The sequence below is a fragment of the Pyrus communis genome, chromosome 7, assembly GCF_963583255.1.
Source record: "Pyrus communis chromosome 7, drPyrComm1.1, whole genome shotgun sequence".
In the NCBI taxonomy this organism is placed as follows: Eukaryota; Viridiplantae; Streptophyta; class Magnoliopsida; order Rosales; family Rosaceae; genus Pyrus; species Pyrus communis.
The window spans coordinates 17030709-17055873 of record NC_084809.1 but is presented as its reverse complement, the minus strand read 5'-3'; the positions used below and the strand labels follow the sequence as shown (position 1 = coordinate 17055873).

At 37.1% G+C, this 25165-nt stretch overlaps 1 protein-coding gene across 1 annotated transcript; it reads right to left on the bottom strand.

Annotated features, from left to right (window-relative positions):
- Window positions 1–274: 274 nt before the first annotated feature.
- Window positions 275–24137, bottom strand: LOC137738635 (uncharacterized). The gene is made up of 6 exons (XM_068478113.1): window positions 23957–24137; window positions 23253–23405; window positions 22218–22297; window positions 1033–1092; window positions 609–842; window positions 275–539 (listed from the first exon to the last, which is right to left on the bottom strand). The coding sequence occupies exons 1-6, from the start codon at window positions 23964–23966 to the stop codon at window positions 450–452; spliced, it is 627 nt and encodes a 208-aa protein (XP_068334214.1). The 5' UTR covers window positions 23967–24137; the 3' UTR covers window positions 275–449.
- Between the last annotated feature and the right edge of the window lie 1028 nt (window positions 24138–25165).

The window sequence follows — 25165 nt, the reverse complement described above, 5'->3', positions numbered from 1 at the left end:
GAGGCCAAACTTGATGGGTAATTACAAGAGTTGTAAATGACTAAAGCGTTATTCTCTCCTCATTATTGTTGCTAACCATTGCAATATCATTGTGAGGTGGGCTTGGTAATGGTGAGTCTCCCATACCCCGCTAAGAGTGGAACATAACTCTCGGATTCCATTGAGGGATGTGGAATTTGCCAAAAATAATTAGAAAAGTAACTTAAGAGACTAAAGCATTTTGTCAATGATATGATAAAGAGAGCATATCGGTTGTATAAAATAGTGCGATATACATTATAGTACAAAATGAACCTATACTAAGCCGAAAAATTAACAAGCCAAGAAGTACAAGCCCATCAAAGGTCCAAAATTAAGCAAAAGAAAACAAATTATCCCCACTTCCTGGCAGTGTGCCAGCCATTACTGCCTTTAAGCAAGCACAAAATTCCAAAATTTTTCCCTCAAAATTAATAAATCATCGTAAAAAGATGTACCTCTTTACATGATGGTGGAGCACGCTTCCCCTTTATGGTTCGAGATCTCCTAAACAACCCCACCTGCACCATTGGTTATTTTAGTATCCAAATTTTATAAGATGATAAAGTGCATGTTGTTTGGCTTCTTACTCGTGGAGAACGAATTAACACCAAGCCATCATCTGTCGCTCTATCTACCAAAGTCTGGATACTCCTCGAAGACGATACTTGTCTAGTGATAGCTACAGATTGTGTAGGAACAGCGCCATTCGAATCAAGTGCTTTAGTATTTTCACTAGCACTAACAGGGGTAGGACTTGGGGGAGGTGGTGTGCTAAATTTTTCAATCAGCTGCCTCACCACATTTAACCGAAATCCACCGATCTGATTATGTGGTTAGATTGTGTGAATTAATAGTATACCGGATGGAGGATCAACAGAAGCACCCCATACTAATAGGAAGCATAAAGAAAAAAGGAGAGTTGTTTGGAATGAAAAATTTAATCGTATGTTGCAAGATTATTTATAATTCATGTAAATTATTAAGTTAAAATAGAGAAACGGTCTTGCTTACTTTTACTTTGACCTCTGCAACTGTAGGTGTATCACATATTGCTGTGAGCAAAGATTGTACCTACAAACAAGATTAACCAATGTACAGGTTTCAAACTCAAAAAAGTGATCACAAGCGTGCTTTTTTTTCAGTAAATGATGAGAAAATTCTGTAATCTAATTATAAATAAAATGAAAGCCACGAATTGCATGGCAACGCTACCAGAAGTAAATTTCAACAGGAAAATTTTATGGGGGCACTTCAACAACCTATGATGCACGGATACTTCAATTTGGTCGTGTGTTAAGATAGTACTGGAAACAAAAAGTAGACAGATTTCATAAAAATATCCCTATATTTCACAATGCCATCCAGGTCTATACTAAACCGGCCTAGAAATACATATTTTTCAGTCTAAGAATGAAGCTTGTTTTTTGTACCAGAAATTAGGCAGAAATTAGGCACCATGTGTGAATAGATAAAGCCTTCTAGAAATAAGGTTTTGTACCAGAAATTAGGCAGAAATTAGGCACCATGTGTGAATAGATAAGGCCTTCTAGAAGGAATACTTATATGGTTGATTTCTAGAAGAACAAGGTCTAAAAACATGTGGCACTAATGTAGCCTTCTAGAAATCAGGTTTTTAGGCCCCCTTGCAGCTCCCTAACTGAATTCAAGCCTTTCAAATTCGTCCATCCTCATGCCTCCATGCTTGCACTATCCAATCTTGGCCCAAAAATGCTCTAGAATGCTCCAAATTGCTTCTTTTTGCATACTTTGACACTAAAACCTGAAATTGCACGAAAATAACTTTAAACACTATAATTAACATAGTTTAGCTAATTAAATGCAAGAAAACAAGCTAACTAAGTCATATAAATATGCTCCTATCAATTTCCCCCACACTTAGCTTTTGCTAGTCCTCGAGCAAAACAAAACAAACAAAACATAACCTAACCTTCCAACATTTCCTTCAGGGATTTCCAACGATACATAACATACCAAAGATCATTATTCCCACAGATTTTAGTCATCCCTACTCTTGAGCATATACTTAATCATAGTTATCATTCACTAGCTCACATTTAATCGTTTAAAACAACATTATGGACGTGGTAACATGCCTTAGAGAATCCACTCAATTCCTTACTGGATACACTCTTATTTTCACACAGATTTTCTAACTACACTCCCCACTCCCTATACTAAGTATATGTGAGAAGATTGATGTAAACATGAAAACGAACACTCACACATGTTATAACAAAAGAAGCATTTTTCTGGAATGATTAAGCATTTATAGATATGATCTCATGAATGGAATGCTACTACTTAGATGCGAGAACCAGGGACACCATATGCTCAAACCAATCCCAAACTCCACATATTGAAATACATAACACTCAAGATAGAAGTTAAGGATTGTAACGGGGCTAAGGGGTATTGGCTAACAAAGAAAGGTTAAGGATAAACAAAAGTTCTTAAAGCGATAGCAAACAAGTAATGAACTTGACACTTAGAATTCACTTTTGCGTGCAGAAAATCACTTAGACACACAAGGGGATGAAATACACAATACTTAGGGTCTAATTTAACTTTTTGGACCCTTTCTTCAACAACCAACACTTGTGAGTTCTTTCTCACTTATTTTGACCTCTTTTTCATTCTTTTCACATTTTTTTTTTCTTTTCTCGTGCCCAATTCTTGTTTTTGGCACAAATTCCCACACATAAATCCCTTCCCCCACACTTGTTTTTCTGCACAAGAATAATCAAAAGGAATTCATTCTAAGTCATGTTCACTATGCTTTAAGAACAAAGGCATGGATGATCCTATTCTAGGCTAGGTAAGGATAACGTGGGTTAACAAAGAACATAGGCTAAACAAGGCTCAACAAGGCTCAACGGGGCTTAAACCTACAAAACAAATGAACATGGGGTACGGCTATTTGGCTCTTGGTTCACTAACAACTTCATCTTGTTATGTGTTATGCTAATCAATTTTATGCTTTGAATGAAATAGGCATGAGTTCTAGTATTTGGAACTAAATGATGAAACGCCTTCTAAGTAGTAACCAAGCAAAGAATAATGAGATCATGCAACGACTTTAGAAGACAACAAATGCATAGATTATTAACTCTCCAAAGAACATTAAAAGCTTAAGTCTTTCAGGGTTGTAGCGTTAGTTTGAGTTTTTTCCTTCAAGCATGTTACAAAAACTAATTTTTCTTTTGATTACATGTGAATTCATGAACTATAATTACAACTAAGCATAAACCAAAGAGCATATCAAACTTTCATCCATGTTTGTAACTTACTTCAACAGTTATGCAATTAAAAACCAAATCCTCATCATTGTGTTGGAAGGTACCCTAAAACACAAAAATGACTCAAAAACGACTCTTTTTGGTATTTTTCAAACTTTTTCGAATTTTTCTAGGGTTTTCTGTTATATGACACTAAAACACATCAAAACACACTAAAAACACACTAAAAACACTTTAAAACAGTGAGAAACAACATGTGAAGTGATAGGTGATAAAATCCCACGAATTTCATGCAAAAACAGCTTGTTTACCCCCCCCCCCACACTTAAACCAAACATTGTCCTCAATGTTTTAAACTTAGATTAACACAAAAACAATCAACTAACACAACTAGCAAACATAACACAAATGGCAAAGTAATAGCAATAAAGAGATAGGTTAGGGACGCAAATCTGGGTTTGGAGTGAAAGTTCCTTCTTCTCGTGTTTCAACACATGGGTTGCCTCCCAAGAAGCGCTTGCTTTAACGTCTTCCAGCCGGACGGTACCTCCGTTTAAGCTTGACTAGGTTCCACGGCATGGAGGGGTACCTCCTCCACGACATGCTCCTCAAACGTCTCGTAATAGGGCTTCAATCGATGCCCATTCACTTTGAATTCTTGCTGCGTCCTTGAACTTTTGATTTGCACTGCACCATGAGGGAAAACATTAGTGACAATAAAAGGACCAACCCATTTGGAACGCAACTTACCCGGAAACAACCGAAGGCGAGAATTGAACAACAACACTTTCTGCCCAATAGAGAACGTCTTGGCACGAATCATCTCGTCATGGAATGCCTTCGTTTTCTCCTTGTAAATCCGGGCATTCTCATATGCTTCATTTCGGATTTCATCAAGCTCACACAATTGAAGCTTCCCATGTAAACCTGCGGCATCAAGGTCCATATTGAACGTTTTGACGGCCCAATGTGCACGATTCTCTAATTCGACGGGAAGATGGCATGGCTTCCCATAGATGAGCCGAAAAGGTGACATCCCAATTGTTGGAAATGTGCCCTAAAACCAATCATATGATGATACTTTACGGACATTTCACAAAGTTAAACTAATGTAGTTTAAATGTAAAGGGCAAAGATTATTGTTTGAGCCGTCTCATATAAATGTTATATGCTTAAACGATAAGTCCAAGGAATATGTGATTGGAAGAATGCGATCTAAAGAAGTTAGATTCATGAGACCATTCTTTCGTTGACACATCCTAAACGTTCCTGATCATAGGATTGTCAATTGGGCATTGACAGTCCGTTAAGATCAGTACGTGCTATGTCTTCTCTCAGGGAGAGTGACTAGTCTCGAGTCATTGGTGTGTGTGACATCAAGACAAGTACGTAGGTGCTCAATAGAGAATGAGTTCACTGAACACGATTAACGAAGAGTTCTCATATTCATGTCACATGAGAACTCATGGTTGGGATAATGCAAATTAGTCTTTTGACCTGAGGCATCACAGTTGTCTTGTGGTTAGGTCCTTAATCTTTGATTATGTCAAAGTCACTCCATCAGGAGGGTGTCCACGGCATCGTTGGGGTTAAGCCACTTAGCCATGGAGGCAAGTGAATGCGCAACAAGGGATCTCTAACCTTCAAACTGTTTGAGGGAGAATACTCTATGATATGATTAAGAATCTTTGGCCAAAGTATGAATGAGATTTAGGAATGTGTTCCAAATCACATTCAAGGTAATCATATAAAGCACAAAACTCACATTGGATAGTAGACATGAATAAACTATCAAACCAAACAATGTGGTCAAGAATATTGTATTAGAGAAAGACCGTATTGCATTTGTAATCATAAAACTGAATAGGTTCTCCACCTCTTCTGATTAGCTTGGGTAACCATGACATGCTGCTAGGCGTCAACCATGGTTTGTGGAAGCCCTAAAAGTGTATTATCACTAACAGGAGAATTGAAAGTAAGTTTCAATTCACAATCGATTAGAAAGAGTTTTAATCGCCCACTGCCTCGCTAAAAGGAACCTAATGGATCGTTCACCGAGTAAGGTAGAGTTTGAAGAAACAACGGAGATGAGTAAGAATAATTAAATGGTTTAATTATTTATCTAAGGCTAGGATTAATTAATACGTTAATTAATCAAACGAATAAGTTCGTTAAAGACCTCGGGTTAGTTTTGGGCCGCAAGGCCCAATGGGATTTGAATGTCAAGCCCATTAACTCAAGTTGTATGACAACTTGAATAAACAAAGGGCTTGAAAGCCCAATAAACCCTATAGTCCGGCCATGTTAGAAGAATAGGGCTTTTGGTCCATTAGGTCACTTATTTGAAGGGACTATATAAAAGACTTTATAGCCTAAAATTCATTAAGGGTTGTTTTTGGGGAAAGGATGAGAACACAAGCTCTCCTTTCTTTCTAAAATTTCGGCCACCTTGGAGGGATCATCTAGCAATCAAACTCCTCCAAGGTCACTCATTTCTTCTTCATTATGCCTTGGTGATGAATCATTAGAGGTTCTCAATTTTGGGAACTTTGGAGAAACCTTTTTCATCCATCCAAATCCATAGATCTAAGATGCAAGGAATGAATGCCCTCTCTTTGGGTGATTAGCCTTTGTTTAAATACAAAGAGGAATCTACAAAGGTATATATTTCAACTCACTTTGTTTTGAGTTGATTATTGGTTCACCATTTTACTAGGCTTTGAACATTCATGGGTAATGTTTTGTTTTTAAGTGCATGCTCGCATGATTCCGCCTTTAATTTGTTAATTGCATGCTAATGATGTTGCTTAAATGAACATGTCATCTTCCAAAATAATCCTTCAAGTGGTATCAGAGCTTAGGCCTAGTTTATGGTGGATCCTTTTGGGTTTTGTGATTTTTCATATTTTGTGATTTAAGTGTTGTAAATGTTACAAGCTTTGTTCTTGCTTTGAATATAAATTTTGCTTGAAAATTTAGCATCTCAAATGTTGTAGATGTATTTCATTAAAGCATGAATATTGGAACTAAAAGTTGGTGCCAAGTGTTTTGGGATTTTCGGCCAAATCCAAAGGGTGATTTTTTGGGTTCTTGTTAGTCTTGTTAAAATGGTTTTAAAGTGCTTTTTGGAACCCCTAAGTACCCTAGGATATTAACCCTCTTTTGAGTTGTGAAAATTTGAGTTTTTGGTGAAAGAAAACATCCATGGAGCTATTATAAGTTTTCATGTATGTTCTTCATATTTCTTGAAGTTCTTGCCAAGAACAAAAAGGTTTTGAAGTTTTGATTCAAAAGTTTTATGTTTTTCATAAAGTTTTGTTTTTCAAATGGTGGGTGATAGTTATTGGTGAGATGTGACTAAAAGAATTTTAAAGTTTTATAAAAAAAACATTTTCTTACAAACCATCAAAGTCACCTTTGTCTCACCTACCAAAAACCACTTTCAAAACTTTAGATTTTTTCAAATTTTCAACAATATGGCCGGCCACCTTTGGAAAAGGTGTTGGAGGGACTTTTGTGCAATTATATAAAGTTTTGATACTTTTGTGTATTTGCATTTTGACCCCAAAAGTTTTTTTTTTTTGTTTTAACAAAGTGACCCAAATTGTTGTGGTCATTGTTTTTGGCCCAAAACAAAATGAGAACAAAATTATTTTGTCTCTTTAATGAGAATTTGATTTTCATTATATTTAGTTCCATTTAAATCAATTCTATGGATCCAAAAACCAAATGATAATTGTTGCATTCAATTTAATTAGTTAAAGTGTTAATTAATTAAAGGGTGATTATGAACCTTAGCCTACGATAATTGAGTTATGTGAATTGCCGTTTCAAATTTGTTTGAACCATGGGAATGAGTAGATTAGATTTTGGTTGTAATTTGATTTGATCAAATGTTGTGAAAGGGCATAAGCTCTTCTTTACTTTAAAGTAATTAGTTATATTCAATTGTTGTAAAGAGCATAAGCTCATATTTACTTTGAAGTACTTCTTTCTTGCTTTATTTGATATGCATGAAATGAAGTAGTTGGGTCCAACGCCCTAAGACAACACTCCTTAATGTGATTAAACGCGTAACTAAAATCAATCTCCATCCCTAGTCCGAGATTCAACACAAGGCTCGTGTTGGATTTAATCAAAGGTCCATAGTCATCCTAAGGCCCTAAGACAACTATATAGTCCATCAATGAATGCAAACCTTATGTTAGTAGTATCATATACTCTTGCTTTAAAAACCGTTTTAAAAGCTTAGTGGGAGTATTATATACAACTAAATCAATCATATGGACCAATAGTTGTAATAGGACCAAAATTGTTTTACTTATGATTAAAATGAATATATATATGTGATGAGACCTAAAACCCTCAACAAACCATTATTAAGTTGATAAGCGAGAGATGCTTTGAATATCTCTTCGTGGCCTTCCACCGTAATAGGCTCCAATCGTTTATGACTTGTACACCACCTTCACCCTATCATGGGGAAGAGCATCGTGCATGCTTATATTCAGGAGGAGTTTATTTACATTTGATGATGTGAAGGTAGGCAACGAGTATGGCAAACATCGTATCATCGTGACGTTATACTTGAACCCTTATCTAAACTTGCATGGTGGGAAAGAACTTAACTAAGTGAAATGGTGCCAAACATCGTATCATCGTGAGGCAACATTCTCTAAAGGCCAAAAAGATGGGTACTTGCATTAGATGCAAATGAGTAAGCGTACTCTCTCATTATTATTAATGCTAGCCAAACATCGTATCATCGTGAGGTGGGCTTGGTAATGGTGAGTCACTCATACCCCGCTAAGAGTTCAACAAAACTCTCGAATTCCGATGAGGGATATGGAATTTGCCAAAAATAGTGGGTGGTGCTATTTGATTTAAAGACCCGAATCAAATGGCTTAAAATCAATCAATTTATATTCGTTATGTATTTGTTTACCAATATATTTGCAAACGCTATCCAAAACTTGACAAAGAAAAGCCGAATGCTTTAATTTCCGAACTTAGTTCTACAATCCCATAGATTGTCTTTAATGGCTTGTAGATGTAACTAAGTAGTCTCATCCTCACAATCTTCCTATTGATAATGTATCATTGTAAGAATATGTTAGATAAGTCTAACATGAGAAGGACAACACTTTCAATGTCATAATTCTTCAAATACAAATTGTTGTATGAAGAAATAAGAGTTGCTTTGAACAACCCTTAATCAACACAAACTTTAGTGCTTGTTTCTTTGTTACATAAACAAGGAACTTTTGAAGTAAGCACAAGGGCATGGACGCTTTATGTGCCATGATTCTTCACTTACAAATTGTTGTATGAAGAAATGAGAGTGGCCTTGAACAACTCTTGAAAGTTTGTAATTATGTTTAGAACATAATGGTTGGTTGACAAAAATAGTCCATCAACATGGACTTATGATGATTTTGAATCATTGAGTGTTGAAGTGTTAAACCACTTAACGAGACGAAAATTAGGCAAGGACTTCACCTTTGTGTCCCTATCCTAATGGTTCACTAAGTTTATTTTAAACTATATAGTGAACAATAACCACACACTCTCCAAATTGTTTGATGTGTATAACACAATTGAAATAAGTTTCAAGAGAGATAGTGGGAGTTTAGGGACCATGACTATTGTAGTCAAAGGAGAAGTCAAATGAAGAAGGCAAAATAACTCCAAGGGAACAAACTTTCTTTATGAAATGATGGACATTGGAAGGGGTATTTGCAAGAAATGTCTTGCAAGTGTCAAGAACACACCTTTCGAAGGTGTTGTAATATGTTCTTGAAATAGTTCAAAACAGTTGGTTCTTCTACTTGAATGCTTGATTCCGTATTAGTAACTATGTTTTACAATTGTTGTAAAAGTGTGCTAATAAAAAGTAGAAGATTAATGAGAGAAGAGAAAGTACTTCACATTCGGAAAGTGAATAAAATATAGATCTCTGCGAAAGCGGATTGTACTTACTTCCTCATATGAACTACCAAAGAAATTGGAAAATACTAAAGATTGTCTTTACATTCTAATTTTAAGGAACTTAAATCCGTCACTATAGTAGAGATGGATAAATGTTTTGTTTGACAAAACATTGTTCTTTATTAATCAATAATTAGATTATTGTAATTTAATTGGTTGTCTCTATAGTAGAGATGATGTAGTAGTTTAACTGTTTAGAATACGATGATGCTTAAAACCCAAAAGGTTGCAAGGTAGTGACTAATCCCAACTGAGTTGTGATACCTCTAAAACATAAGTTACGAGTTGGTCATAGATGGATGCTTTGGATCGTTAGATCCGGATCCAATACATTCTTGTTAAAATTGTATAGAGGCGAAATGTTCGAATCTTTATTCTTTTGGAAAGAAGAAAGAATCACAAAGTTGTTGAAGTTAATTCACTTAGATGTTAGTGGCACTTTTCCACAACATAATATTGCTCATGTTGTATGACATTCACCGAAGATCACTATCGGTTGGACTATAGTTAATTTTGAATAAACACAAGTCCGAATACTTTGAAAAAGGTTTCAAAGAATTCAATAAATGTAAGTAGATGAGTAAGACATCTAAAGTATTTACCTCCTTAGATTTGATCCAAGGAAAAAGTAACACTTTAGATTAACTTCCTTGAAAAAAAATATCAAGGAAAGTAGCATCGTAAGATAATGAATTTCTCCATTAGGAGAAGAATGAACATGAATAAGAATTAGTTCGTTGGACATTATCAATTACCCATATATATATGATATATACTTCTAAGACAACCTAGTTCCTATACCACAAGCTCCAAGGTAGTCCAGAAGGATTTATAAACCGTCTCAGTTGAATGGTTTGAACTTTATGACTGTGTCATAGAGTTGCACCTCTTAATTCGAAAGAAATAAGAATGAAAATCCTTATGACTACATTGATTGTATATACGATATATACTCAAGGAAATGGTAAAGTACCATTTGACCCGAAATAATGAAACCTTCACAGCTAATTGGTAGCTTAAGGTGACTACACTCAAAGAGAATGGTTGACTTTGAAGAAACCATCTTTGACGTAGTCTTGGTTTCAATTAATTCGAAGATTGCTAGCTACAACTAAATGGTGATTTAATGTTTGGACATAATATGGGTTTCCGAAACCATTATTAAGATAGTCTTGATAATATATGTCTAAAACTATAAATCACAAGACAGGTTAGTTGTAGAGATCCATCCATCATGGATCTTAACAAGCTAGTGGGAGCTATAAGCGTCTTATGAGAAAAGATCAATTGTTTGATTTCTCATAAAGATGTAAATGAATCTTTTATTTACTAGGTTTACAAAAGATTAGTGGGAGTTAATCGTATTCCTAAATTTAAATATATATATGATATATTAATTTTTGGAAATGAAAAAAGTACTTCTTCGTTAAAGTTATTCTATAACGATAGAATGTATATGGGAGATATAGTCTATATAATGGAATGGAAATCTATAATGATATATTTCAAGATATAATTGGATTATATCAATCCCTAAAATAGACAAGAGATGCTAGGAAGTTTCTAATTTGATGATAAACTTCAATTAGAATGACAATTCTAGTGAGACTAGGAAGTTGTTCTTCTCAAAGGGAATGTACCCTTTGACTCCCAAAGAAATAATGCGTAAATAGAATCCTTTATGCATAAGCAGAAAGGTGATTTATGTATTTCATATTGTATGAAAAACATTGATATAAGATGTACCTAGAAAGGTACAAGACAATATCAGTGCAAGCCCAGGATCAGAACCATGGCAACTGTCAAGTGAGTCCTTAAGTATTTGAGAAATACTAAAGGATATATTACTCAATAATTGAGAAAGAATTAGAGTAACGTAATGGAAGCGTAAATGTATTAGATTATGAATCTAATCCATCATTGGATATTTCTTCATTATGAATGAAGAGATAAACAGATATCTCTTTATTATAACTAAAAAGATATATGGATGGAAACATTAAAGTAATGACTTTAGTGTGTTCCATTATGAATGCAAAATATATTGCCATATAGAAGTTTACAACAATGTTGTTTGGATGGGAAAGTTCATTTATGAACTCTCTATTCGGTTCTAACCAGAAAGTGTATGACACTAATGGGACGATAGCTCAAGCCAGGGAATCAAGGTCTCATCAAGGTCCGAACTCAAATGAGAGACTGAACCACATGATTAGGAATCATGAATAATGGTGACGTCGTTATTCTCAAGGTTGCTTCTATGGATAACATATAGATATCCATCTTGTTTAGGCCTACTACCCAGCCATTTATGAAATGAATTACAGAAGAGGTATCATCACTGATAACCAAGCTGATTGGCTCTAGTGCAAGTGGGAGATTGTTGGAAATGTGCCCTAAAACCAATCATATGATGATACTTTACGGACATTTCACAAAGTTAAACTAATGTAGTTTAAATGTAAAGGGAAAAGATTATTGTTTGAGCCGTCTCATATAAATGTTATATGCTTAAACGATAAGTCTAAGGAATATGTGATTGGAAGAATGCGATCTAAAGAAGTTAGATTCATGAGACCATTCTTTCGTTGACACATCCTAAACGTTCCTGATCATAGGATTGTCAATTGGGCATTGACAGTCCGTTAAGATCAGTACGTGCTATGTCTTCTCTCAGGGAGAGTGACTAGTCTCGAGTCATCGGTGTGTGTGACATCAAGACAAGTACGTAGGTGCTCAATAGAGAATGAGTTCACTGAACACGATCAACGAAGAGTTTTCATATTCATGTCACATGAGAACTCATGGTTGGGATAATGCAAATTAGTCTTTTGACCTGAGGCATCACAGTTGTCTTGTGGTTAGGTCCTTAATATTTGATTATGTCAAAGTCACTCCATCAGGAGGGTGTCCACGGCATCGTTGGGGTTAAGCCACTTAGCCATGGAGGCAAGTGAATGCGCAACAAGGGATCTCTAACCTTCAAACTGTTTGAGGAAGAATACTCTATGATATGATTAAGAATCTTTGGCCAAAGTATGAATGAGATTTAGGAATGTGTTCCAAATCACATTCAAAGTAATCATATAAAGCACAAGGCTCACATTGGATAGTAGACATGAATAAACTATCAAATCAAACAATGTGGTCAAGAGTATTGTATTAGAGAAAGACCGTATTGCATTTGTAATCATAAAACTGAATAGGTTCTCCACCTCTTCTGATTAGCTTGGGTAACCATAACATGCTGCTAGGCGTCAACCATGGTTTGTGGAAGCCCTAAAAGTGTATTATCACTAACGGGAGAATTGAAAGTAAGTTTCAATTCACAATCGATTGGAAAGAGTTTTAATCGCCCACTGCCTCGCTAAAAGAAATCTAATGGATCGTTCACCGAGTAAGGTAGAGTTTGAAGAAACAACAGAGATGAGTAAGAATAATTAAATGGTTTAATTATTTATCTAAGGCTAGGATTAATTAATATGTTAATTAATCAAACGAATAAGTTCGTTAAAGACCTCGGGTTAGTTTTGGGCCGCAAGGCCCAATGGGATTTGAATGTCAAGCCCATTAACTCAAGTTGTATGAAAACTTGAATAAACAAAGGGCTTGAAAGCCCAATAAACCCTATAGTCCGGCCATGTTAGAAGAATAGGGTTTTTGGTCCATTAGGTCACTTATTTGAAGGGACTATATAAAAGACTTTATAACCTAAAATTCATTAAGGGTTGTTTTTGGGGAAATGATGAGAACACAAGATCTCTTTTCCCTCTAAAATTTCGGCCACCATGGAGGGATCATCTAGCAATCAAACTCCTCCAAGGTCACTCATTTCTTCTTCATTATGCCTTGGTGATGAATCATTAGAGGTTCTCAATTTTGGGAACTTTGGAAAAACCTTTTTCATCCATCCAAATCCATAGATCTAAGATGCAAGAAATGAAGGCCCTCTCTTTGGGTGATTAGTCTTTGTTTAAATACAAAGAGGAATCTACAAAGGTATATATTTCAACTCACTTTGTTTTGAGTTGATTATTGGTTCACCATTTTACTAGGCTTTGAACATTCATGGGTAATGTTTTGTTTTTAAGTGCATGCTAGCATGATTTCGTCTTTAATTTGTTAATTGCATGCTAATGATGTTGCTTAAATGAACATGTCATCTTTCAAAATAATCCTTCACCAATGAGGGTTTTGTAGGCAGTGCGATACGCCAACAATGCATCGTTTAAGTGCAAACTCCAATCTTTCCTTGTAGGCCCCACGGTCTTCTCAAGAATCTGCTTGATTTCTCTATACGAAACCTCGGCTTGCCCGCTCGTTTGAGGATGATAAGGTGTGGCCACCTTATGCGTGACATTGTATTTCTTGATCAACGCCTCGATGGTTCGATTACAAAAATGGGAACCTCTATCACTGATTAGCACTCGTGTCATTCCAAACCTTGCAAAAATGTTAGTTTTCACAAAATCTGCAACCACTCGAGAATCATTAGTTCGGGTGGCTTTTGCTTCCACCCATTTCGACACATAGTCCACAGCAAGCAATATATAAAGAAACTCATGTGACGAAGGAAAGGGACCCATAAAATCAATACCCCAAACATCAAAGATTTCAACACTAAAAATGGGGGTTTGCGACATTTGTTGTTTAGGACCAATATTGCCCGTTCTTTGGCATCTATCACAAGACATGCAAAATGTTCTAGCATCCCTAAAGATGGTAGGCCAATAGAAACCACATTCTAACACCTTAAGTGTTGTTCTTTGAGTGCCAAAGTGTCCCCCACAAGCATAAGTGTGATAAAAGGTTAGAATAGCATTAAACTCAGAATCGTGCACACACCTACGTATAACTTGGTCAGGGCAATATTTCCATAAATACGGGTCATCCCACACATAAAACCGTGCCTCTTTCTTAAATTTATCACATTGGTGTTTAAGTAATTCACTAGAAACATGTTTAGACACCAAATAATTCACCAAATCAGCATACCACGGTTCACTTACCTTGACGGACATCAGTTGCTCATCTGGGAATGTCTCTATGATAGGCACGACATCCTCCTCATGCACCATACGACTCAAGTGGTCATTCACCACGTTTTCACTTCCCTTCTTGTCCCGGATTTTGATATCGAACTCTTGGAGAAGAAGCATCCAACGAATGAGTCGTGGTTTGGCCTCCTTCTTGGTGAACAAATACTTCAATGCTGCATGGTCAGTATAAATAATAATTTTAGTACCAAGCAAATAAGAACGGAATTTATCTAAAGCAAATACAACAACAAGAAGTTCTTTTTCAGTGGTAGAATAATTCAATTGTGCATCATTTAAAGTTCGAGAGGCATAATAGATAACATGCGGCCTCATTTCCTTCCTCTGCCCCAAAACAGCTCCTAATGCATAATCGGAAGCATCGCACATAAGCTCAAAAGGAAGGCTCTAATCCGGTGGAACTATGATAGGGGCCGAAGTTAGCATTTCTTTAAGGTGATTGAACGCCTTTTCACACTCCTCGTTGAAGTTAAAAGCCACATCTTTCTGGAGGAGACGGCAAAGAGGGTTTGAGATCTTGGAGAAGTCCTTGATAAATCGCCTATAAAATCCTGCATGACCAAGAAACGAACGAACCTCTCGAACCGAAGTAGGAGAGGGTAAGTAGCGTACAAGATCTATTTTCAATTTATCCACTTCAATTCCTCTTTCTGAAACAATATGCCCTAGAACTATGCCTTGTCTAACCATAAAGTGACATTTTTCCCAATTAAGCACAAGGTTAGTTTCTACACATTGTTTCAAAATTATTGTGAGATTTTCCAAACAACCATCAAATGAATCATCAAACACACTGAAATCATCCATAAATACCTCAATAATCTTTTACAAAAAATCTGAAAAGATACTTACCATACACATTTGAAACGTGGCCGGAGCATTGCATAAACCAAAAGGCATGCGACGATAAGCAAAAGTACTAAAGGGGCACGTTAAAGTTATCTTTTCTTGGTCATCTGGCGCTATGATAATCTGATTATATGCAGAATAACCATCAAGGAAACAATAAAAAGAATGACTGGCTAACCTTTCAAGCATTTGATCAATGAACGGCAAAGGGAAGTGGTCATTCCTTGTGGTGGCGTTGAGCTTCCTATAATCAATGCACACTCCCCAACCTGTTTGGATACGGGTTGGCACAAGCTCATTCTCGGCATTCTTCACCACTGTCACTCCGGACTTCTTTGGAACACATTGCACCGGTGACACCCAACGACTATCAGAGATCGGATAAATCACTCTACAATCAAAAAGTTTGATAATCTCCTTTTTCACAACTTCTATCATTGGAGGGTTGAGACGGCACTGAGCCTCCCGAGTTGGTTTAGCCCCCTCCTCTAGAAGTATGCGATACATGCACGTAGTCGGGCTAATTCCCCTAATATCGGCCAAAGTCCACCCAATGACCGTCTTGTGCTCTTTCAACACTCGGATCAACTTCTCCTCCTCTATGGCCGTGAGTGATGAGGAGACAATGACGGGCAATGTCTCGTTGTCTCCCAGACAGACGTACTTTAAATGATCGGGCAACGGTTTAAGCTCAAGTACGGGTGCCTGAATCACTGAGGGTAACAACTTATTAGTGGAAACTGAAATTGAAATTGGGTTAGAAGGCTTACCATGGTGTTGAGGTAGTGACTCAAGGGCAGCCACTATCTCGGCCTCCTCCACACTTCTAGGAACGGCAAAACCAGATTTTTGCCCAATTCCTTGTGCAATTGTTGTTTCAAGTGTATCCCTCTCCAAAGAATCGAGAAAATCCTGCGCCAAATCATCAATTATATCAATAGAAAGGCAAGAATGATCGTCCTTAGGAAATTTAATACTTTCAGAAAGATTGAAATCAATGACTTTCCCATCAAATTCCATCCTTAAAGTTCCTTTAAACACATCTATCTTGGTGTGGGCTGTTTTCATGAAGGGCCTCCCTAATAGAATCGGCAATGGGGTGGAATGGGGTGAATCCTCCATGTCAAGCACGTAGAAATCCACTGGAAAAATCAAGTTACCAACTTGTACCAAAACATCTTCCAAAACACCCTTTGGATATGCATTAGAACGATCGGCTAATTGAATTATCACACCATCATTTTTAAGCTCACATAAGTTCATAGATGCATAAATAGAGTATGACATAACATTAATCGAAGCCCCTAAGTCTAACATGCATTGTTCAAACTTAGTATTACCAATAACGCACGGAATTGTAAAACTACCCGGATCTTTGCATTTAGGGGGTAATTTCCTTTGTAACACAGCAGAGACATTTTCACTTACTTGAACCACCTCTTTGTTTGAAATCCTTCTCCTTGTTGTACAAAGTTCTTTTAAAAACTTAGCATACCTCGGGACTTGCTTAATCGCATCAAAGAGCGGGATATTGACTTGAACTTTCCGAAAGGTCTCTAGAATGTCCTTCTCGGCTTCTTCCTTCTTTGATTGCCTAAACCTGCCAGGAAAAGGCATATTTAGTGGAATAGAACTAGAAAAAGTCGAATTGGGACTTACCTTGATGGTTTGGGACGGTTTAGGAGGACTAGATGAATTCGGCAAGGTTTGGTCATCCTTGGCCGTGGGCTTTGCTCCCTGTGCTTCTTCTTGCAGCAACCTGTCCTCCTCGTCTTGACTTGATTTGGATGTATTTGAGTCCGTTCCAACCTGTTTACCACTTCTCAACATGATGGCCTTAGCGGTTTCAAATCCTCCCTTCAGGTTCATAACGGTTGAACTAGGCAATCTGCCTTGTTCTCTAATTTGCCCCATAAACTCGGCAATTTGACCCATTTGCTTCTCCAAATTATCCACCCGTTTGTCTTGGATTTCTCTCCTTATTTTGAGTTTGTACTTCCTGCGTCAAAGTAGTAAGTAACTTAATAACTTGATCATTATCCAAAGACATACCTGAGCTTGTTGGGGCAGATTGCACTTGGTTTTGATTGGGGACGAATGACTTTGTATAAAAGCCCGGTGGTTGCTGCCTAAATCCTCCTTGTTGTTGGGGTTGTTGAGGATCCCGCCATTTGAAATTTGGATGGTCCCTCCACCCCGGATTGTAGGTATTAGAATATGGATCATGGCGTGGTTGATTTTGGTTCCCAAAACCCACGGCATTGGCAGATTCCCAACCCCCATTCTGAATCAATTGAGGGCATTGATCGTTGGCATGTCCTTGCATAGAGCACACGCCACACACACTTGGTCCATGAATCTTCATTCCCTCGGCCAACTGAGAAACAATAGAAGTAAGGTTAGCTAATTGGGATTGAATTTCGGGCATAGAACTTACCTCATTCACTTGTGGCCGTGGGGGATTTCTTTGTCCAACACCTTCGTATTGTTGTGCATTATGTGCTCGGTTGGCAATTAGAACTTTTGCAGCCCCCGGAGTTTTATCCACCAACGCACCTCCCGCCGAGGCATCAAGCATTTGGCGTTCCATGGGAAGGAGTCCTTCGTAGAAGTATTGAATGAGCAACTCCTCCTTCATTTGATGCTGTGGACAAGAAGCAACAAGTGATTTAAAACGTTCATAATAAGAAGGAAACGATTCACCTTGATTTTGTTGGATGCCACTAATCCGTTTCCTCAAGAGAATGACTCTTGAAGTTGGGAAAAACTTCTCCGAAAAAGCTTTTTTCATACTATCCCAAGATGTAACCGTTCCGGGTGCTAACTCGTACAGCCAATCCTTTATGGTGTGATAATTCAATTAGCCGATCGTTCTAATGCATATCCAAACGGTGTTTTGGAAGATGTTTTGGTACAGGTTGGTAACTTGATTTTTCCAGCGGATTTCTACGTGCTTGACATGGAGGATTCACCCCATTCCACCCCATTGCTGATTCTATTAGGGAGGCCCTTCATGAAAACAGCCCGCACCAAGATAGATGTGTTTAAAGGAACTTTAACGATGGAATTTGATGGGAAAGTCATTGATTTCAATCTTTCTGAAAGTATTAAATTTCCTAAGGACGATCATTCTTGCTTTTCTATTGATATAATTGATGATTTGGCGCAGGATTTTCTCGATTCTTTGGAGAGGGATACACTTGAAACAACAATTGCACAAGGAATTGGGCAAAAATCTGGTTTTGCCGTGCCTAGAAGTGTGGAGGAGGCCGAGATAGTGGCTACCCTTGAGTCACTACCTCAACACCATGGTAAGCCTTCTAACCCAATTTCAATTTCAGTTTCCACTAATAAGTTGTTACCCTCAGTGATTCAGACACCCGTACTTGAGCTTAAACCGTTGCCCGATCATTTAAAGTACGTCTGTCTGGGAGACAACGAGACATTACCCGTCATTGTCTCCTCATCACTCACGGCCATAGAGGAGGAGAAGTTGATCCGAGTGTTGAAAGAGCACAAGACGGCCATTGGGTGGACTTTGGCCGATATTAGGGGAATTAGCAAGACTACGTGCATGCATCGCATACTTCTAGAGGAGGGGGCTAAACCAACTCGGGAGGCTCAGCGCCGTCTCAACCCTCCAATGATGGAAGTTGTGAAAAAAGACATTATCAAACTTTTTGATTGTGGAGTGATTTATCCGATCTCTGATAGTCGTTGGGTGTCACCGGTGCAATGTGTTCCAAAGAAGTCCGGAGTGACAGTGGTGAAGAATGCCGAGAATGAGCTTGTGCCAACCCGTATCCAAACAGGTTGGCGAGTGTGCATTGATTATAGGAAGCTCAACGCCACCACAAGGATGGACCACTTCCCTTTGCCGTTCATTGATCAAATGCTTGAAAGGTTAGCCAATCATTCTTTTTATTGTTTCCTTGATGGTTATTCTGGATATAATCAGATTGTCATAGCGCCGAATGACCAAGAAAAGACAACTTTCACGTGCCCCTTTGGTACTTTTGCTTATCGTCGCATGCCTTTTGGTTTATGCAATGCTCCGGCCACGTTTCAAAGGTGTATGGTAAGTATCTTTTCAGATTTTGTGGAAAAGATTATTGAGGTATTTATGGATGATTTCAGTGTGTTTGGTGATTCATTTGATGGTTGTTTGGAAAATCTCACAATAATTTTGAAACGATGTGTAGAAACTAACCTTGTGCTTAATTGGGAAAAATGTCACTTTACGGTTAGACAAGGCATAGTTCTAGGGCATATTGTTTCAGAAAGAGGAATTGAAGTGGATAAATCGAAAATAGATCTTGTACGCTACTTACCCTCTCCTACTTCGGTTCGAGAGGTTCGTTCGTTTTTTGGTCATGCAGGATTTTATAGGCGATTTATCAAGGACTTCTCCAAGATCTCAAACCCTCTTTGCCGTCTCCTCCAGAAAGATGTGGCGTTTGACTTCAACGAGGAGTGTGAGAAGGCGTTCAATCACCTCATAGAAATGCTAACTTCGACCCCTATCATAGTTCCACCGGATTGGAGCCTTCCTTTTGAGCTTATGTGCGATGCTTCCGATTATGCATTAGGAGCTGTTTTGGGGCAAAGGAAGGAAAAGAGGCCGCATGTTATCTATTATGCCTCTCGAACTTTAAATGATGCACAATTGAATTATTCTACCACTGAAAAAGAACTTCTTGCTGTTGTATTTGCTTTAGATAAATTTCGTTCTTATTTGCTTGGTACTAAAGTTATTATTTATACTGACCATGTAGCATTGAAGTATTTGTTCACCAAGAAAGAGGCCAAACCACGACTCATTCGTTGGATGCTTCTTCTCCAAGAGTTCGATATCAAAATCCGGGACAAGAAGGGAAGTGAAAACGTGGTGGCTGACCACTTGAGCCGTATGGTGCATGAGGAGGATGTCGTGCCTATCATAGAGACATTCCCAGATGAGCAACTGATGTCCGTCAAGGTAAGTGAACCGTGGTATGCTAATTTGGTGAATTATTTGGTGTCTAAACATGTTCCTAGTTAATTACTTAAACACCAATGTGATAAATTGAAGAAAGAGGCACGGTTTTATGTGTGGGATGACCCGTATTTATGGAAATATTGCCCTGACCAAGTTATACGTAGGTGTGTGCACGATTCTGAGTTTAATGCTATTCTAACCTTTTGTCACACTTATGCTTGTGGGGGATCACTCATTCACCCAATTTTCGTCCATTCATCCAGCCACACCATTCTACACATCCTAAAATCCCAGAAACACAATTCCAGCCACTTTTACCACCTTTGCCGCAACCTTCCATCCAAGCAACCATTCATCCACCATAGCCACACCTTCCCACCACCATAACCATCTTGTGCCGCCACCATTGAAGGAGAGGAGGAGTAGTGCCGTGCAGTCCAAAGGAAGGAAGAAACCTTGCACATGCAATCTGCAACTATTGGAGTGTTTGGAGTTCTTTCTTCTCTTGTTTCTGTTTTCATGTTTAATTTAACTTCTTGTTCAATTATGTTAACATGTAGAACTAATTTTTTTTTAGTTAGAGGCGAATTTGAAGCCATGGACATATGTTGGTTATGATTTGATTTGCTCCAGTTATGAATTCATGAACTTTAGATGTGGTTTACTTTTCTGTTTTGATTAAGAACTTGTTTATGTATGTGGGTTGAGGGTCGACACTTAATTTGCATGCCTAAACTTGATGCTAGGATATAAGGGAATTTCACCTAATCGTTATAAACTTATATTCATGAGTAATAAAAATCGCTAGTCACGATTGTGTTTAGTAAACCCTAAGCTGGATTAACATGCGTATTCCATAGTTATGAATGCCTAGTTGATGTTTATGATTTCCGTTGAACTTAATGATCTTTGTTGAATGTCTCTATCATGCGTATTCCATAGTTAGGGACTTTAATTAGGAATAATTTGGTTGTAATGCGTATCCCATTCAATCCAATGAATCTAGGGAAATATGAAAGTTAATTTAAGCGGACCTAATTAACTTGGAGCATTGTCATTCATCGTTTGTTGAAGTCATAACTGGGAATCAAATTATATGCATATGTTCATGTGTGGATAAGGAACCCTCTAACTAGTTTCTCATCATTCTATTTCATCAAAATCGGTTTTAGAATCTGTTTTGTTTCCAAGTTTCTGTTTTAATTTTAAATTCGTCAAAACCAATCCCCCATTTATTTTAAAGTGTTAGATTAGTTAGAAATACATTTAGTTTGTGTTTTTAAGAGTCTTGAGTCAAGTTACAACTTAATTTCGTCCAAATTTGTGTTTGTGCTCAAGACTGCCCAGAAAGTGGTTTTTAGGCAGATTTGAATGTGTTTGTGCTGTTTTGAGTCTTTTAGTTTGTTTGAGTGTTTTAAATTTTAGGTTTGCATTCATTAAGTCTAGTTTAGTGTTCTAAATATTGTTTTTACGTTTTTGAGCCAATTTCACATTGATTAGCATCCCTAGTTAATCCCCGGTCTAGAACTATCCCTATTTGCTCATATACTACAATTGTCATCCATAGGGTTTAATTTGTGTGTTTCACAATGCCATCCAGGTCTATACTAAACCGGCCTAGAAATACATATTTTTCAGTCTAAGAATGAAGCTTGCCTTTTCTTTCTTATATTTAAGTACTAGAAAGCATTATGTTCCGATATACAATAGACCATAGCAGGATTTCCCAAAACCAGTGATGAAGATTAAATGCATGCAACTTGTGGGTTACAGCAAACCTACCAATAACCTATTTTCTCCCCCTTTTTTTTCAACACAAACTAAAAAAGTAAACTTGTGCAACTAAATGCAACTGGAAGGATTTTACATTTGCCCTTCGTGTTTGTCTTACCATTTGATACATAAAAAGGACAACATTGAAAAAATAGTTCTTGGATCATAATTCCTCCCAAGATAAAAATCTAAGAAACAACCATGCCTACATTCAAAACTGCACTAATCCATAATTATTTGTCAAATTTAGACATGGGGTATAGAATAAGGGTTGTAAATTATTAGTGAAGTTACCTCGTCAAAATTTTGAATGAGCTGATTTGTCGGACCAGAATCTCCACTCTCTTCAGGAACCTCTTCTAAACTTGTAGCAGCTAATGATCATCAACAAAAGCATTGTGTTATGAATAGATTATACATTACAAGAACCAATAATTTCATGTCAATACCATATGCAGTGTAAATATTATTTTTGTTTCTACAAGTTCGTACTTCAAAACTGTCATATTCAGTAAATGTATCTGTACTAAAAAAAAAAATGTCATCCTCAGTTACTATGCCAATGGGACAGATTCTCAAGTTTCACAGCTCATGTATTGGAGGGGAAACAAATAAAGAATGAAAGGGAAATTATGACGGAACAAAATATAGAGAGAAAAGATTAAAAAGTCTTAACATTTACAAATCAGTCAAACTTACAATATCCGTCGAATTATACACAATAATAATCCCAAGATAATGCCTACCCAAAGTTTCAGTCGCAGATTACTGGATATACAAATATGACCAAATATGACTAAACAGGTTTCAAGATGTACACTATAGTTTTGGAAATGCAACAATATACCTCCAATCATTTGTTTTATAAAAAATATGATAAACAAATATCATTCGTCGCTTCAACATTGATTGAAGAATATAATAGGAATATAATAGGAATATGACAATGTAACTTAAGAAAATGGATTATTTTTCTTTGAAAAACTGTTTGCTAAAGTGGATATAATTGCACTTGTAAATATATCCAGACTATCAAATACTCAATTTCCATGTCATTTTCACTTCAGTATGAGCTACTGCCCAAATTTTATAAGCTTAAAATAAACAGAGATTCTAATGTAATAGCATGTAGATACTTATGTACATGCATCGGTTATTGAGAAGCCACTTGTGATTGAATAACAATCAAACAAACTTAATGTTTCAAGTACTGGTAAGCAAATTCCAGATTTGATTGATGCTTCAAATACTGATATGCAAATTCCAGACTTGATGTATAACTACCGAGGGACGAAAAGGAAACAATTTACATCAATAAAATGAACTTACACAGGGTTTCTAGTGATGGAATGCTGCGCACATGTAATGCTTTCTCTGGCTGTCTTGATATCGATAAACATGAGTACAATTGTGGTTTTCTCCCCGTCCAACTTCTTACGCCATATGACTTTGTGATTTTAGCATTCAATGTCCCTAGGCTACCTGCCACCCAAATCCTATCAGAAATTATCAAATAACTAAAATCATAAAATAAAATATGAATCGTGCAGTGCATCGACTAGCTTGGTATAAGAAATGATTCTACGAAAAATAAGCAGACAATAAGAACCCTCTAATTAAATTTCAATCAGAATCTGTTCATGCAACACAATTGTAACATATATATATAACCCAAGAAAGCAGTTCTTCACCTTTTCTATCTTTCTATATCATTTACCAATTACCATAAGAAACCAGACCCAATTGAATTCAGAATCAGATTCACAGGAAAATTGATGGCAATGCATCAAACAAGTACTAAGCACTGCTGCATTTACATGGTTAACCTATTCTATGAGCAGTGCCAAAAACTTCCACGGATACAAGCTGCAAAATCCCAACCCCAATTTCCAACTAGATCAAGAGATTAATTAACCAAAAACCCACATCCCCAAAACCAAAAACAACCAATATAAACATTGAAGTCAGAGTTTTCTCAAGTGTGCTGTCTGTGAGTGGAAGAGAGAGGGAGAGAGGGAGAGAGGGAGACTCACTGGAAGCCATGAAGATGGATGAGCCTGAAGGGGGGCCAGAGAATGAAAGAAGATGGTAAGAAGTTTTAGAAACTTCACAGAAAAAAAACACAAACGAAACGTCAGTGAAACACAGCAGAAATCAGAGAGAAGGATGCAGAGAGAGAGAGAGCGCAGGGAGTAAAAATTAGAGACTTTGAGAAGCTGAGACACACGGCCAAGAAATGACAAATGAGTAGGAGGACCAGTTAATCACTACCAAACATACAGCTGGAAACTTGGAAACGTAGTGGCTGGGGCCAAGCGGCCCAAGCCCAAACCTTGATTTTCCTCAACATATTTTGCCCCTTTTTTTTAAATTTTTATTTTCATCTCTTCTTTTCAAATGTACAGTTATGTTGGTTTGCCAACAAAATTATGTTTTTGTTGTAAAAGTTGTATGGTGTATGCCCACATCCCACATGCATTAGTATACCCACATCCCACATGCATTAGTATACCCACATCCCACATGCATTTGGAAAAAGATGAAAAGGATAGTAATATATTTGTTATTATGTAATATTGTCAAAAGTAGTCATCATATCATTTTGGATGTTCTCATGGGAGTAGCTCTATAAATAAATTGATCCATGTGTTATCAAAACACAAAATGTGAAAGAAAGAATCAAATAAATAATATCAGTATATCTCCCTCCCTCTCTTTATCTGTCATCCTTTGTGTTATAGCTACTAAAGTTATAGTGTGATATTTTGCACCTGTTTTGCTCATGTCTTTAGCAAAGGTTATTTCTCTAACTTTTACCTATTTATAACACGTTATCAGCACGACTCTGTAATCATTTCTCATTTCCCTTCGCCGAAAGAAAAAAATGTTTCCTCCTAGGATTTTAATGTTCTTCTTCTTTCTTTGCCTCACCTGCTAGATATACTCTCGTGAAGAACTGTTTGCACCTTACGTACTTCTCGTTCTCAATTTAACAATTACTTATATATTTGATTTCGTATTTTGCGTATTTGATGAACCATATGGATTTTAAATTCTCTCCCATTTTGTCATGGTAAGACAAAGTCACGGTGAAAAATCACATGCAAGGGCAAGAAGCACACAATGGATTAAAATGAGCAACAAATCATATAAGCACACCAAAGCAAAGTGTGGCAACAATTAGACTAGCAACAAGGAAGTACATGTCATAAAAATAATCCAAAGTAAAGCACAAGTGATGC